Source organism: Salmo salar, chromosome 26, assembly GCF_965601325.2.
Source record: "Salmo salar chromosome 26, fSalSal1, whole genome shotgun sequence".
NCBI classification, from domain to species: domain Eukaryota; kingdom Metazoa; phylum Chordata; class Actinopteri; order Salmoniformes; family Salmonidae; genus Salmo; species Salmo salar.
This window is the reverse complement of record NC_138316.1, coordinates 11,876,723-11,894,849: the sequence shown is the minus strand read 5'-3', so window position 1 is coordinate 11,894,849 and position 18,127 is coordinate 11,876,723. Positions and strand designations below refer to the sequence as shown.

Here is an 18,127-nt window from a genome sequence, read left to right as displayed (position 1 = left end):
CATGCAAATGCGGGAGGAGTGAAATAGGCAGGCGGGCCGTGCGCTAACACAATAACATGCTTCTTCTAATAACCAGGCGCAGTAATCAAAGTTTAGAAGACACACCGTAGCAAAAAGAGAGCGAGAGAGAGAGAGGAGAGAGGAGCATGCATGACCGTATGCACGCATGACCGTATGCACGCATGACCGTATGCACGCATGACCGTATGCACGCATGACCGTATGCACGCATGACCGTATGCACGCATGACTGTAAGTCGCGTTTGGATAAAAGCATCTGCTAAATGGCGTAGGTTATTATTATAGTATAGGAGAGAGAAGATGAGGATGCACTGGAACAACAGCAGGTGGTGAACGTTGCTTTTAGTGCAGATCAGCACGCATGTCGGACTGTTCCGTTTCTCAACAACACGGTACCCCGACCATGACGCCGAGAAATGAAAGGAAGTTGTGTCTAGGAGCTGTCTAGGAGCGCTGGTTCTGATCAAGGTCCTATAGGCTCCGGTTTACCAAACAGGATCCTATAGTCACACTACAAGGCCATCTCACTGTGGAGAGGCAGGGAGTTGATACCAGTGATATCTGGATGTGGTTACAGCCTGGAGCCATGCGTCTACCTGACCACTATCACATGGGATGGGAGGAAGTGTACACACACGGTCACAGCTTAGTGTGACTAGGCCCCAAGCCGAAAACAAGGCTAGTATTACTCCATCAGACCATCTGACCATCAAAGACATGAACATATCTCCCAGAGTGACAGACAGTAACGTACAAAGGAGGGATCACTTATAGAAAAGGAAGAGGGAGATCGGGAGTAGGAGAGGTAATACTGTAGAGAGAGAGAAGGAGACATAAAGACAGGGGGATTGAAGACTATACACTGGAAACTACCTTATCTCTCCATTTGGAAACAATTCCCCCAGTCTCAGGGAATAATCTCACTCATTTATCCCATCAGAGAAATCAGGAGCATGATTTCAGCCCAATCCTCTTACTGTACTTGAGCTTTTTTTCTTTGCTCATTTCCTGTCCTTTGCTTGCACATGGGAATGTTATGTGTTAGCGTTTGAAAGGGACCATGTAATCTCCCATGCCCTCCATTTTCAAATCCCGCTATTAATCCTGGTGCCACGATTATCTACACGTTGTTTCTTAAATCTTAAATCTCTGCGCTGTGTCGCTGGGGATCTCGACGTATTTTTTGCAGTTCTACATCTGTGCGCTCAAAGCCGAGTGATAAACCAGGCCAGGGCTCTCTGCTCTGCACAGCAACCGTCCACTCCCTCTGTCTCTTATCTATTATCAGGCTTGCATTTGTCTTTGAATGGTTTCACACGCCCAAGCCTGCAGACGAAGACATTGACCTCTGCCCTATTCAGTTATAAAATCATTCTCTAGTGGAAACAATCATCGCAGAAATGTCCGAATTGAATACGTATAATGTGAGGAATTTCTATTAACATGTTAATTGTTCGCTACATTCACAGACTCAAAATGCTTTACAACTTTTTGTGTTCTTGAGTTTTCAGTTATAATATAAGCCGAAGGATGTGAGTTCTGCAAGGACAACTTGTCTTCAACAGGGAGGCTCTTATGTTCTGACACATCAACAACTTTATCCTGTGTTTGGGCCAAACTGGCAATGTTAGCTCAGCTGTAGAAACCCAATGTGTCTGCAACAGAGAGAGAGCTGGGATTAACTCTAGGTTGGCTGCATAAATCATTCTGGTACGGACCAATGGAGAGGCACATTACATGCTTAGTACGTCCAACTAGACACAAATCCTGGGTTAACTTTCTTCTTCTAATTAAACAGCAGAGAACAAAATTAACTTTCTCCTCCTTTCGTGTTTCAAAGGGAAGCTGGATGGACAATTCCAGGAAGAGCATTTCGGCATATGTTCAAATTTTGGGCAAGATGTCTGCCAATTTTTTCATGAACATTCATATACAGCCCCTTTCTAGACATGAACAACAAAGTACTGGCAGATTACCTCTGAATATGAACTAATAATGTCGGTGGATTTCAAACGAGGGACTTTTGATGTGTGTGTTTGCACGGTGTGTGTGTGTGTGTGTGTGTGCGTGCGTGTGTGTGTGTGTGTCTGTCATCCTCTTTCGTCCTCTCTCTCTCTCTCTCTCTCTCTCTCTCCCTCCTTCTCTCGCTCTCTCTTTCTCTCAGTCAGGAGGCTAACGTTATAGGTCTGTCAGCGTGCTCCAACTGAAGTATCATCTGTGTCTGCACAAGTGAAATCCACTGGAGGAACACCTCACCAGAGCAGTGTCTTAGTAAATATGGTGAGTCTGATTCGGATTCTGCTCACAGAGTTCAGACCATACACCGTGTAGTAGTTTGTGCGTTTCCACAAAGGGGCCAGGTTTCTGGTCTAGAAGCACGGTTTTGACTGCTCCTACAGTTTTTGCTTCGGTACTGCAGTTTAACTGACACCTTGCCCAGAAAGACCATTTCCATACATGGCCACCTAGAGAGGTCAGATTAGAAAATTCCTAATCAGACTCTTTAGTAATGACCTTCGTGCACAAAACATCCATTGAATTATTCAATGAATTCTCGCTGAGGCAAAACAAAAACATGTCATCACTCACAGCCAAAGATATATCATTCATAAAATTCATCCAATGTCTGCCATATTTTTGGATGACATCATCGCTGCTCGTGCTGCTCCCATGTGACGTTGGTCCGTACAAACCGGATGCAACGCAGATTGAGACGGTCCATGAATCGGCGTATATGCGAACGTGTGTAGATTAACTTGAAAACAACGGTCAGACGCAACCTCCACTTCGTATTTTACCTCAGTGGTCTCCACTGTACAATCTGGTTGACGCAAAATTGCATCAGAAAATAAAATGTTGCATGAATTCTCAGAGATTAAATATATATATATAGAGAGGTGAGACCAGTGGACATGGTTATATATATATATTTAAATTATTTCGATCTCTCATTAAATTGTTGGTGTACTGTTATTTAAGTGCACTTCCACATTGCTAACACCCTAACAAAAACATACACAGACCTATGATAAAACATTCATCATTCTCTTTTAAATACCTCCTCTGGTGTAGCGGCCAGGTTGGTATATTTGATGTGTTCATTTCCTTTACATTTTTAATCACAAAGATCATTAGATTAAAGAAAATTCCCCCCACATCACCGGCGGCATTTAGCCTTCCTCCTCAACACAATCCCAGAAGTATTTAGCTTGACGTTGAGCTCGCTCAGGCATTCAGAGCACAACGAGGAAATTCACTCAGGACGACCAACAGGGAACCAGAAAAACAGAGAGCCACCGGGGGAGAGAGGTAGAGGAGGTGAGAGGAGCAGAGAGGAACAAGAGGCGCCAGACATATGGTACTGCAACATGGCTGCTGTACTGTAGAACGCAGAGCTCACTCTTGAAGCTAAAGCCTCTCTCCTAAACAACCACCGCTGGGATTACAGCAGTGAGCTGAGCCCAGGTCGGAAAGACATCAAAGGCCTGGCCGGCGAGAGAGAGAGAGAGAGAGAGAGAGAGAGAGAGAGAGAGAGAGAGAGGTGAGACCAGTGGACATGGTTAACTCTGTCCAATTAGAGATGAAGCAGAATAATCAGGCGTGGCTAACAAGGTTATTTAAACAGCCTCCACTCAGTTTTCTGGATGCCTAACTCGACCCCTCACCCCACCAACCCCGTACCAAATGACTTCACTGTGCTCTCTCCTCCTCACCATTAACCCCCTCAGCCCCCTTGTAAAATGGAGTGTTAGTCCCATTCTCTCTGTTTAGGTGTATTTACTCAGTGAAGAAAAATCACTAGCATTGTTGGTTTTGGATAATTGGAGAAACAGGCTATAAGCTGTGTACCTCATATTTGTCAGAAGTCTTGGAGGTGACGTGATTAGATTCACGTGGGGGGGCTTGGATCCTTTTGAAAACTTCACTTGATCTATCATTCAGCACCAGCACGGCATTTGTGTGAGCGAGCTAGCGAGCCAGCGAGCGCTCGGCTCCACTTGCCTGTTTTTTGGGCAAATACTTTCAAAGGGTTTCATCCCTCTAGCGAGATTTGAAGTATTAGTTGACTTATTGATTCCTCTTCCACACATAGCCCTGACTCTCATTTTTAAAGCGTTCTCCTACCAGGTATTCATTCTCGTCTATCTGTTGCAGACTCCAGGCAACCATCCCTACCTCAACAGTGAAACAACAGATCTGAGCCTTCCCTCCCCTATCCCCCACCCTGGTGACTGCTAAAAGGTCAGGCTGCCAATGGCTATTTGCTGCTTTTTGACACCTCCACTCACCCGTACACAACTGTAAACACAATTAAACCCCTATCCCTGTGTGAACATTTCACTCCAGGTGGTATGACTTCTTTCTCACCTGTACCCGCTCGGAGTGTCGACACAGATGCCCCCGTTGAAGCAGGGGTTTCTGGGATAGGAGGAGCAAATCTTGTGGGCATGTTCTCTCCCGGAGCAGCTGCATACTGCTGTGGACTCCACCGTCACCGACACCAGTGACATGCTACCTGAATCCACCACAGTGGGCGTATCGCTGACGCTCAGCACGTTGGAGCAGCCGCCGCTGCCGCCACAGTCTGTGTTGCCACACTCATCCACGTGGACCTGGCTGACGTTCACTTGCAGGAACGACTGCAGCTGTGGACAGAGAGAGAGAGAGAGAGAGAGAGAGAGAGAGAGAGAGAGACGGAGAGGAATGAAGGGAAAGAGAGAGGATCAAGGGAGAATTAAATTAGGAGGATTAAGACAGAAATAGGAGGTGAAAGGAGACAGAGGAACAACAAAGTATAAGGCTAAAAGGTAATCAAGGGACAGCCATGGAAGAGTCAATGCGGAACAGTCTTGATTACCACCAGGGTTTATCCTAAGCCTTTAGAAAGCACATAATGCCTGTTGTTTTAGCCATCTTTTTTTTCCTCCTCGACATAAGCATTTGGGTGGTGCAATCCCAACTCTCACGAGAAGACGTGCACACACTCATACATGCAAATACCCCTACAGCCATCCTATTAGCATAGAGAGTGTATGAATTCATCTCTCAAACAAACACTCCTTCGCTCTCTCACACGCATACACTTGCATAAATACACATGCTCACACACACGCGGACATACACATGCAACCCACACATACACACAAAAACGCTTGGCCCTCCCAGCGTCTGATTTTTGAAGTGTGCAGAGACTGTAACTAGAACATACAGTACACCATGACCTGTTTACATACATTCGCCGTATACCCTTTCAACACCATTTATTCACAGCTCAAGTGGGCCACATTGCATTCAGGCAGAATGAACTGGGGAGAGACTGTGAAAGGATTGTTCCCAGGTTGAGTATATATATGCAGAGTTGGATAGTGATGATGACGAGGTCCTAGAGTCCTAGAGTGAAAATGGAATTAAATAGCTCTCTCTCTCTCTCTCTCTCTCTCTCTCTCTCTCTCTCTCTCACTTGCTCTTGCTCTCGTTGCAGGGTAGATCCCAGCAGTGGGGGGTGAGGAGAAGGGAGTGGGGGTTGAGGAGCGATCGGCGGATGGGTGATTAATGACATTCTCCCACAACCCCTCAGCCGTCAAAAAAATGATCTGTGGTTTTCAGTGCCGCAGTACCACGGCACATTTCACTTAGAGGGGCCACACTCACCACCACTTCCCATCTAACCCCCTCCTGACTCCCACTCTGTCTGGCTTACCAGCAAATGGGAGACACCCCCTCCTTCCCCTCCTCCTCCCACACAACCACAGTTACATCCCCCTCCTCTCCACTGTGACCACAGACACTACCAGGGCAGAAAAATACATGGTTTTCAGGCATATGTCACGTATGCACAGTATGTATACTGTGTTATTTGTGCCAGAGTTTAATTGGGAAGAGCATAGCTCCACTGCCTTAGGTTAGGAGATGGCATGTCATGAAAATTGAGCTGATGTCTTTGAAAATGTTAAATGGAAAAGCAGCAGTTCTACCACCTTCACACATCCAATTGAACTGTTGTTTCTATGCAGATTAAAGTGTCTAGGCTGGTACAATTTGATCAGTGACTGAGAGTATTGCGCCACCTGTATTTGAGTGGATGTGTTTGGAAAGGAAGCGCGGCAAGTGAGTTGAGTTCCTCTGAGAATACACCAGTGTGTGCTTGTGTGTGAACATTAAAGAGAATGTCAGAATGTGGATGTGTTTATCTCTACCAGTCCCACACAATGAGAGCGCTTAAAGGAAAATGGGTAGAGTGAGAGCCCAAGGGAAACTTCATGATGTGCATCAAAAGATATCCCTGAATCCCTTTCTCATCTCCACTGCTATCTTCCCCTTCCCACCTGTCCACTCATGCTCTTAGACTCTCTAAATGTAACCTATGTGTCTGGCACCCCTTTACCGTGTATGAACATCCTCTGTGCCACATTACTGTGCAATGACTGCCTGAAAAGGTGCTTTACATTTCTTAGCTGAGAGGTTAAACACTTCTCATATGGAACATCTCCCAATCCACTTGTGGAGAAAGACAAACATATAGCTCGCCAGAGAAATAATGTGTATGTGGGTGTATGGGTGTGTGCCCAATGACAAATACTAACCATGGGACTGCACACCCAGAATCCCTATACAGGCAGAAGAGACATTTCATATAAGACCAAATGACCTCTGGGAAGGGATGGCAATGTGAATGCTCTTTGTGCTTTGTGCATGACTGTACTGTCAGCTTTATCTAAACACAGTTTGAGGCACCCATGGGGCTTCGACTACAATACCCATGCATCCCTGGGGCAGAGTCTGTGGAGAAAACATTAAAGGGCACCCTAGGGACTTGTAGGCCTACAAAGAATATGCTGAAAACTGGGACATCTTTGCTCGGAAGGCAGGAGGGAGGGAGGATGAGGAGGAAGATAAATTCTTCAGGTTGGACCTAAGGCTAATTTGTTTGTTTTTAAACCGACAAACGTTTTGCTAACCATATTGGATTTGAGTCCAAGGACTGGAGAGGTAGCACCTGAGGACAGTTCGTCTGAATTACAGTTGGAAAAGAGATGGGAGGAATAACAGAAAGAGGCGACGCACTGACAAAGCATACATGCTATTGGGGAACGCTGTGCTTTTTTCCCCCCCTCCAGGTCTCATCTTTCCCCTATGTGGATCTGAGGCACAATGTCTCTGTCTCTGTCTCTCTCTCTCTCTCTCTCTCTCTCTCTCTCTCTCTCTCTGTCTCTCTCTCTCTGTCTCTCTCTCTCTCTGTCTCTCTCTCTCAATTAAACTCAATGGGCTTTATTGGCATGGGGAACATATGTTAACATTGCCAAAGAAAGTGAAGAAGATAATATACAAAAGTAAAATAAAAAAGTCAAATGAACAGTAAATGTCATATTAAGTATAGATGCAGTGTTGTAACAATGTGCAAATGGTTAAAGTACAAAAGGGGGGGGGGGGGGGGGGGAAACAAATATGGGTTGTATTTACAATGGTAAATATGGGTTGTATTTACAAATAAATATGGGTTGTATTTACAATGGTAAATATGGGTTGTATTTACAAATAAATATGGGTTGTATTTACAATGGTGTTTGTTCTTCACTGGTTGCCCTTATCTTGTGGCAACAGGTCACAAATCTTGCTGCTGTGATGTCACACTGTGGTATTTCACCCAGTCGATATGGGAGTTTATCAAAATCGTGTTTGTTTTCGAATTCTTTGTGGATCTGTGTAATCTAAGGGAAATATGTGTCTCTAATATGGTCATACATTTGGCAGGAGGTTAGGAAGTGCCTCTCAGTTTCCACCTCATTTTGTGGGCAGTGTGCACATAGCCTGTCTTCTCTCAGGTCTGCCAATGGCGGCCTTTCTCAATAGCAAGGCTATGCTCACTGTCTGTACATAGTCAAAGCTTTCCTTAAGTTTGGGTCAGTCACAGTAGTCAGGTATTCTGCCATTGTGTTCTCTCTGTTTAGGGCCAAATAGCATTCTAGTTTGCTCAGTTTTTTTTGTTAATTCTTTCCAATGTGTCAAGTAATTATCTTTTTGTTTCCTCATGATTTGGTTGGGTCTAATTGTGTTGCTGTCCTGGGGCTCTGTTGGGTCTGTTTGTGTTTGTGAACAGAGCCCCAGGACCAGCTTGCTTAGGGGACTCTTCTTCAGGTTCATCTCTCTGTAGGTGATGGCTTTGTTATGGAAGGTTAGGGAATCGCTTCCTTTTAGGTGGTTGTAGAATTTAACAGCTTTTGCCTGGATTTTGATAATTAGCGGGTATCGGCCTAATTCTGCTCTGCATCAATTATTTGGTGTTTTACGTTGTACACAGAATATATTTGTGCAGAATTCTGCATGCAGAGTCTAACTTTGGTGTTTGTCCCATTTTGTGAATTATTGGTTGGTGAGTGGACCCCAGACCTCACAACCATAAAGGGAAATGGGTTCTATAACTGATTCAAGTATTTTTAGCCAGATCCTAATTGGTATGTCAAATTTTATGTTCCTTTTGATGGCATAGAAGGCCCTTCTTGCCTTGTCTCTCAGGTCGTTCGTTTGTGGAAGTTACCTGTGGCGCTGATGTTAAGGCCAAGGTATGTATAGTTTTATGTGTGCTCTAGGGCAAAGGTATCTAGATGGAATTTGTGGTTCTGGCGACTGTACCTTTTTTGGAACACCATTATTTTGGTCTTACTGAGATTTACTGTCAGGGCCCAGGTCTGGCAGAATCTGTGCAGAAGATCTAGGTGCTGCTGTAGGTCCTCCTTGGTTGGAGACAGAAGCACCAGATCATCAGCAAACAGTAGACATTTCACTTCAGATTCTAGTAGGGTGAGGCCGGGTGCTGCAGACTGTTCTAGTGCCCTCGCCAATTTGTTGATATATATGTTGAAGAGGGTGGGGCTTAAGCTACATCCCTGTCTCACTCCACGGCCCTGTCGGAAATGTGTGTGTTTTTTGCCAATTTTAACCGCACACTTGTTGTTATAACATCGTATGTTTTTCCCCCAACACCACTTTCCATCAATTTGTATAGCAGACCCTCATGCCAAATTGAGTCAAAGTTAAACCAACAAAGCATGAGAAGACTTTGCCTTTGTTTTGGTCTGTTTGTTTGTCAATTAGGGTGTGCAGGGTGAATACGTGGTCTGTCATATGATAATTTGGTAAAAAGCCAATTTGACATTTGCTCAGTACATTGTTTTCACTGAGGAAATGTATGAGTCTGCTGTTAATGATAATGCAGAGGATTTTCCCAAGGTTGCTGACGACGCACAAATCACGGTAGTTATTGGGGTCAAATTTGTCTACACTTTTGTGGATTGGGGTGATCAGTCCTTAGTTCCAAATATTGGGGAAGATGCTCTTATTGGCATAGGAAACAAATGTTTACATTGCCAAAGCAAGTGAAATAGATAATCAACAAATTTGAAATAAACAATAAACAATACATTACAGTTACAAAAATTCCAAAAGAATAAAGACATTTAAAATGACATATTATGTCTATATGCAGTGATGTAATGATGTGCAAATAGTTAAAGTACACAAGGGAAAATAAAAAAATAAAAATATATATCTCTCGGTGTCGAGGTAAACCAATCAGACAGGAGGGTGCTTAATGGCTACGTTCTTAGAGAAGACCAGCTGAACCAACATTTAATGATACAGTCAGTCATACAAACAAACCATAATTACACACTAGACCTAAAATCATCATGCTCATTAGCAATACTTAGCAGCATGTCCAGTACAGCTGTTTGGTTGTTGCTGGTCTGACACGTGAAACAAATATCCATTATGTGCTCTGATGGTAAGCTGATTATGTCCTTGCTTGACGAAATAAAATGCTGACTCACACGGTCACTGTCGCTGGTCAAACTGGGGACCAGAACAAAATGGAGTCTAGATTAAAACAACCTTCAGTCACAAACCCATCCCTCTAATCATCAATACACTGCAGCACCTGCTCTGCAACCAACAAAGCCCAAATCCAATGGTTAAAAGGTAGGAAGCATACGTTTTTACTCACTAATGTAACAACACAGTGTGGTCAAAGGCTTAGTAACTTAGTTATAGTGACGATCTGGTTACCTATAAGTACAAACAACCGTCCTCGATATTACATCACAACCCGGAAAAACATTTTCCGACATCACTTCGACATTCTAATCGGTTTTATGTAATACAAATAGAAAAGTGAGGTGTAACGTTGCATTTGGGACTTTTGATATATATACTAATGCAAACAAAAACATGTGGTTATGTTTATGCTACCAACCATTTAAAGGTGGAATACACAGAAATGTATTTTTTTATTTATTTAACCTTTATTGAATTATCAAATCAAATCAAATGTATTTATATAGCCCTTCTTACATCAGCTGATATCTCAAAGTGCTGTACAGAAACCCAGCCTAAAACCCCAAACAGCAAGCAATGCAGGTGTAGAAGCACGGTGGCTAGGAAAAACTCCCTAGAAAGGCCAAAACCTAGGAAGAAACCAGGCTATGAGGGGTGGCCAGTCCTCTTCTTTAGGCAAGTCAGTTAAGAACAAATTCTTATTTACAATGATGGCCTAAGAACAGTGGATTAACTGCCTTGTTGAGGGGCAGAACAACAGATTTTTACTTTGTCAGCTCAGGATTTGATCTAGCAACCTTTTGGTTACTGGTCCAACACTCTAACCACTCGGCTACCTCCACCACTTCATGGTGACAAACATTTCTAATAGTTCTCCTAATTTCAGTTTATGTGACAAAACAAGCACGTCTAGAGAATCATTGTACCATTCAAGCTGCTGTGAAATATCTTTTCAATTACCAAATATATTGTATTTTCAGCTGTTTGATGCTGGTGTACAAAACCGAAAGTAAAAGATGAAAAAACAGAACAGATATACCGCTTCTTAGGCTTGCGTTCAATGAGAATGACAGATCTATAACTCACATTTAAATTTGGTCGAGTCACCCAAAAAGTTACATATCGCAGCTTTAAAATACAATAAATGTGGTAACACTTTCTATGAATACCATATGCATAATGCATTATACAGCATTGTACATGTTCTCATAATGCATTATACAGCATTATACAAGTTCTCATAATATATTATACAGCATTATACATGTTCTCATAATACAGTATAAGCATAATAATACAGCATAAGCATAGTTATAGACACACAAAAAGACTCATATAGACTCACAAGTCTGTATACCAATACTCATAATGCATTATAAGTATAATCATAATCACTTATAGCTGAGGAACTCTCAACTCCGTTCTCTTATATCGAGGCTGAGTTGAATTTTGTACCTATGTTTGTCCTGTACAACTGCGGTCTTTCTACGAGGTGCTGAAATTCATGCTTTTAATTTAAGAAAAATATTGAATACGACCATCAACCTTTTCCTCATTTGTGTTGCTCATACTACGTAAGCTGAGATTCAATTGGTACATGCACATTCTTGCTGTGCAATGTTATTGTAAATATTAATGTTATTGTATAATTTTGTCGCACAGGGCTTTTTCATTTGCCTTTTTCTTTTTTGAACTATTTATGTTAATATAATATGCAGGTGTGCCAATTGTACATATGTTGGATCTTAATTTGGTCCCCCTTTCCTTTAATTTATTTGAGGTTGAAAAAGGCTTCCGAAGTTTGTAATTACGAAAAACATATCAACCCCTTCAAAATTGTCCATTACTTATAATCCACATAAATAATTCACATTTCCTGTTGCTTCAGGATTATTTTCTTGCTGTAGCAAACTAGCTCACATTAAGATCCTACATCTGTAAGATGTTGAGGCAATTTATGTTATGTGTGAGAAAGAACAAAGAGCATTGTGTTGGGTCATCATGAAATGTGCAGAGTTTCATTAGCTGAAAGCAGACAATGACCACTTTATAATTGTATAATAACAGTTTATGGTGTATTATTGTGTGTCTGCATTAGGCATTTCATCACTTTACCTAAAGCAATCAAATATGACTTTATAAGTATGCTAAACACCATAACAAAGATTATGATGCAGTAATAATAACTTGCTGCTCAATGACAAAAATGTTAGAAATGTATCACACTGATGGTAATTATAATGCTGTATGATCGTTGAGGAAAAAGTGACCAGCAATTATAAAACACTATGTTGCTGTACATAAAAAGTGATTATGATTATACTTATAATGCATTATGAGTATTGGTATACGGAATTATAAGCCTATATGAGTCTTTATGTGTGTCTATAACTATTTTTATCAGTGGAGGCTCCTCAGAGGAGGAAGGGGAGGACCATCCTCCTCAGTGAATTTAATAAAATTAAAAATTGGAAAACATTTAGAAAGTGATCATTTTTAGATAAAACCATATGAAATAAAATCACGTCACTAAAAAACTGATTAAACCACACTATTATGCAAAGAAGGACTACAGCAGCCTCAACAGCACTCTGTAGGGTAGCACCGTGGTGTAGCCGGAGGACAGCTAGCTTCTGTCCTCCTCTGTGTACATTGACTTCAATACAAAACCTAGAAGGCTCATGGTTCTTACCCCCTTCCATAGACTTACACAGTAATTATGACAACTTCCGTGCTCTTGCAGCATGAACTGACATGTTGTCCACCCAATCAAAGGATCAGAGAATGAATCTAGTATTGAAAGCATACGCTACAGCTAGCACTGCAGTGCATAAAATGTGGTGAGTAGTTGACTCAAAGAGAGAGAAAGACAATAGTTGAACAGTTTTAAACAAATTGATTTCTGCCAAAATGAAGGAGAAGCAAGAGAGAAATAGAGAGAGATTTCATCTTTTTTTTCACTTTCAATTTCACTCGCAAATACAGCTAGCTAGTTTAGCCAACTGAAACACCCCGCATCAAAGAGAGGGATGCTATGTTAGCTGGCTATGACTTTCTAACACAACACTGGAACTCTTCCAAGTCAATGTAAGCTTTTGGTATTACTCATTTATTGCCACTGGGGCCCACCGGTGTAACTACTTACTGACTGTACACTAACGTTACTGCATGATTGTAGCGGGTTTACTAACGCAATAGTTCTATTAGTTATGCTGACTATGATGTTACTTTAGCTAATATGGTGACAACGATGTAGGCTGTGTGTAGCGGTTTGGTTAGGAAAGGGTATTTTGCCTGGTCACATACAGCTGATGTGTTGTGCATTGAAGTTCACAAGTGAAGCGAAGAGGTGAAGGGAGAGTGCATGAATGTGAGAAGGTATACAATGTGGCTGCTATGAAAGTGAACTGTGTTTACACGTGATCAGGGGTGTATTCATTCCGCCGATTATGTTGAAAAAGTTTCTTAAACGGAAGCAAACGGAACAAAACAGGGATAAACATACCTGAATTTGTCCAATAGAAACTCTCGTTTGCAACTGTTGGACTAATTATTACACCCTATGTAAACTTTAATTCATAGACTAGGTTGTAGCAACCTCATAATGGGTATAGGGAAAATGTGAGTATCATGTAGTAGCCTAAACCTATCGGTGTTACATTGAACTGGGTGAATGGAATTTGAATGAGAGTCATCCAATATGCTGTAATAGAAATAAGGCCATGCTCATAAAAATTTTTATCGTCCTCCCTTATCTTAAACAGCACTGACCGCCACTGGTTTATACTGCATTGTTACTCTATCATAGTGCATTATGAGTACATGTATAATGCTGTATAATGCATTGTTAATATGGACTTCATAGAATTTGTTACCAAAAAAGTATTTTTCCTACTTCACCCTGTCATTGTGTGAAGTGTCTCTCACCTCATGTTTTTAGGCGTTATCTATTTCTGTCAGTGTGTCTCTGCCTGTGCCACATCACAGGGTATGTGTATGGGAGGGGTTGAGCGGGAGACGATGGGGGGGGGGCAGCAAGGCATAAGGGGGATATGAGGTGGAAAACAGAGGGGTAAATGGGGAGAAGAGAGGAGAGCCCTTGGGACAGGAGCATGCTGAGATTTCCACTTCCTCAATCCCAGCAGGCTACAGGGGGATCTTGAGTGTTCAAAAGCCAGAGACACACACACTGGGAGAGAGCGGAAAGAGGAGAGACACACACTGGGAGAGAGCGGAAAGAGGAGAGGGGAGAAGGGCATACGGGGGGAGATAGGGTAGGGATGGGCTGTCAGAGATCAGGGGCAACAAATAAAACACTGTTTAAAAGTTACAAACATCAGGAGCTCCCTCTCCCCATGCCTGTTCCATCACTACACTCACAACTCAACCAATATCACGTCCTATTCACAATCGACAGACCCTGAGCCAATCACCAACAGAGCTAGAATATACACTATATATACAAAAATATGTGGACACCCCTTCAAAATAGTAGATACAGCTATTTCAGCCACACCCGTTGCTGACAGGTGTGTAAAATCGAGCACACAGCCAATCTCCATAGGCAAACATTTCCGTAAAAATGCAACACTCACTACCGAGTTCCAAACTGCCTCTGTAAGCAACGTCAGCACAATAACTGTTTGTTGGGAAATGGGTTTCTATGTCCGAGCAGCCTCACACCACGCCTAAGATCACCATGCGCAATGTAAAGCGTAGGCTGGAGTGGTGTAAAGCTCACCACCATTGGACTCTGGAGCAGTGTAACCGTGTTCTTTGGAGTGATGAATCACGCTTCACCAATCTGAGAACGCTACCTGCCCGAATGCATAGTGCCATCTGAAAAGTTTGGTGGAGGAGGAATAATGGTCGGGGGCTGTTTTTCATGGTTCGGCCTAGGCCCCTTAGTTCCAGTGAAGGGAAATCAACACTACAGCATACAATTTCTGATCGGTGTGGAAGAACTTGACTGGCCTGCACAGAGCCCTGACCTCAACTCGAACACCTTTGGGATGAATTGGGACACCGACTGCGAGCCAGGCCTAATCACCCAACATCAGTGCCCGACCAACCTCACTAATGCTCTTCTGGCTGAATGGAAGCAAGTCCCTGCAGCAATGTTCCAACATCTAGTGGAAAGCCTTATCAGAAGAGTGGAGGCTGTTATAGCAGCAAAGGGGGGACCAATTCCATATTAATGCCCATGATTTTGGAATGATGTGTCCACATACTTTTGGTCATGTAGTGTACCTATTTCCCTCATTAAAATGCAAATCATTTTATAACATTTTTGACATGCGTTTTTCTGGATTGTTTTGTTGTTATTCTGTCTCTCACTGTTCAAATAAACCTACCGTTAAAATTATAGACTGATCATTTCTTTGTCAGTGGGCAAACGTACAAAATCAGCAGGGGATCAAATACTTTTTCCCTCACTGTAGGGGTGGCATTTTCCTACACAATATCATCTACTGGCAAGACACTGACAAAGACTTTGTAGGGCTATGCTTGGATATTTCGATATAACTTACTTATAATAATTTTGGGATTGTGCATGTACCCAGACAACACAGAACCCAGAAGTGAAGTCTCACAACAAAAGGCCTGGAAGCAGTGATCTACAACACAAAAGGGTCTTCTTTCACTCTCCCAAAATCAACCAGAACATCCCTTCTCTCTAGCTGTCTTATTACTTCTACAAGAGGAACATAGAACTTGGTCTACATATCAATGAATTTAACCACAGGAAACCAATGTGTACTTTCTTAAAACTGTCCGGGGTACACTAAGAATTGAAATGCTCTGCCAGCAAGGGAAACGTCCATTGCCATGACAGAAACAGCGAGAGATAGAGATATAAAAAAATATATAATTTTGTCTCATATTTCCATTACTCTAGAATTGCAAACATTAATAACCGCAGCCGTCCCCCTCCCTATTTCCCTCTCCACGCTCATCTTCTCTCGCCACGCTTCACATCTCATTGTGATCAATGTATTTTCAGAAGGGCACACGGAATCCAGATGAAAGAGCATGGACCTTCCACAAACCACACCTGAAGCATCCACAACCTCTCTCTCTTCTTTGCTTCTCTCTCTCCCTTTCTCTTTCTTTCTCTCTTTCAGTGATTTCCCTCTCCTTCTCTAACTCTGTATACCCCCCTCTCTATCCCTTTCTCTCCCTATTTCCCTCTAGCTTTCAACTGCATGAAAGCGGAAGTGAACGTGCGCCTCAATGAAGAGATGTCAGAACAAGATGAAGCCGGGTCTAAGTGTTGGGTTCAAATGTTGAAATGGTACATTTAGTCATTTAACCTCTTGAGGATACCCTAGGACAGCGCATTTTGAAAAAAATTCGTTCCCATTTTCAACGGCCTACTAATCAAACTCAGAAGCTAGGACATGCATATACTTATTATATATGGATAGAAAACACCCTAAAGTTTCTAAAACTGTTTGAATGGTGTCTGTGAGTATAACAGAACTCATATGGCAGTCAAAACCCCGAGACCGATTGAAACAGGAAGTGGAATTCTGAATTGTGGACTCGACTTCACATCTTTCCCTATTAATCACACCGTTAACAATGGTTCATTGAGCACTTCCTATTGCTTCCACTAGATGTCCCCAGTCTTTTCACAGTGGTTTGAGCCTTCTACAGTCGAAACTCAGTGAATGAGACGCATTGGAAATTGGTCACAGGGGATGGGCCATCACCATTATGACGTCGGCGGCCCAGTCTACCCCCACATTTGGAAACGTTTTAAAACACTCTGCAACCGTCCCCGTCGAATCTTATTGGCTCTCTTGGTGTTACAGGCCCTGAAGATTAATGTTTTACAACGTTTGACATGTTTGAACGAACCTAAAGGAGGGAAAAATCTCATTTTCCGAAACTGCAGTCCCGCGCACGTCGGAGCATTTGGAGACAGCCCTAGGACACGCTACCAACAGCAGGCTAATGGAACATGAAGGATGGACTTTTTCGACCGAAAATACATCTGTTGTGGACCTGGGATTCCTGGAAGTGCTTTCTGATGAAGACAACTAAAGGTAGGCGATTATTGACAATATTATACAAGATCAGATGTGACTTGCGATTGTTCCAAGATGGCGCGGCGCTAGTTTTCCTGGCTCATTTTCTGAGTATCGCATCTCCTTTTATCGCAAAGTGTGATTACCCAGTAAAGTTAATTTAAAATCTGGTATGACAGGTGTTCTCAAGAGATATTCATCTATAAATGTTAGATTGACAATATAAATAAAAAAAATTGTTTTCGAATAGTAATTTAGGGAATTATGCACTGTTTCCTGGGACGCATTTGAGGGGAAAATAGTTAGTCAACGTCAGACGCCGATGTAAAATGCTGTTTTTATATATAAATATGACCTTTATTGAACAAAAGAATGCATGCTGTGTGTAACATGATGTCCTAGGTGTGTCATCTGATGAAGTTTGTAAAAGGTTAGTGCTGCATTTAGCTGTCTTCTGGGTTTTTGTGACATTATATGCTAGCTTGAAAAATGGGTGTCTGATTATTTCTGGCTTGGTACTCTGCTGACATAATCTAATGTTTTGCTTTCGCTGTAAAGCCTTTTTGAAATCGGACAGTGTGGTTAGATAAAGGAGAGTCTTGTCTTTAAAGTGCTGTGAAATAGTCATATGTTTGAAAAATGGAAGTTTTCGGATTTTAGAGGAATTTGTATTTCGCGCCACGCCCATCATTGGATATCGGAGCAGGTGTTCCGCTAGCGGAACGTCTAACAGACGCTCTTATACAGACCGACTTACTATTAGGGTTAAGTGCCTTGCCAAGATTTTTCACCTAGTCGGCTTTGGGATTCGAATCAGCGACCTTTTGGTTACTGGCCCGACGCGGTTAACCACTAGGCGATTTAATGGTCTGGTTTAACTTTAAAGATTGTTCCTGTGTAACAACTACACTATAAGGCTCCACAGCCCACAATAATCTATAGCAAGTCTGGTGAATACAGTCCAATACTGCAATAACTAATGTATTCAAAGTGACAGCACCATAATAGCAGCTTCAGATATATTATGCTGTAATTGACATTGCAATGTTACATAATCTATTCGTAACATCCACATAAACCAGCTCAAAAAAACTAGAGGGTTACATTTATCATTACGTGGAAAAACACAAGGCTACACAAATACATATTGCATTTTTTTTAGATTGAAATCCCCCTCTCTTCAAGATAGGCTAGCAACAGTCCCTGTGTGACTGCATTTTCCATAATTGGACCATACATGT

The 18,127-nt window shown here is 42.3% G+C and overlaps 1 protein-coding gene across 2 annotated transcripts in view; it reads right to left on the bottom strand.

Moving 5' to 3' along the window:
- LOC106587167 (neural-cadherin) overlaps positions 1–18,127 on the bottom strand; it is a 213,223-nt gene that overhangs the window by 41,744 nt on the left and 153,352 nt on the right. For both annotated transcript variants that reach the window (XM_045708388.2, XM_082969408.1), the window contains exon 22: positions 4,390–4,667. In XM_045708388.2, the coding sequence (XP_045564344.2) occupies positions 4,390–4,667 (278 nt within the window). The remainder of the gene's footprint in view (positions 1–4,389; positions 4,668–18,127) is intronic.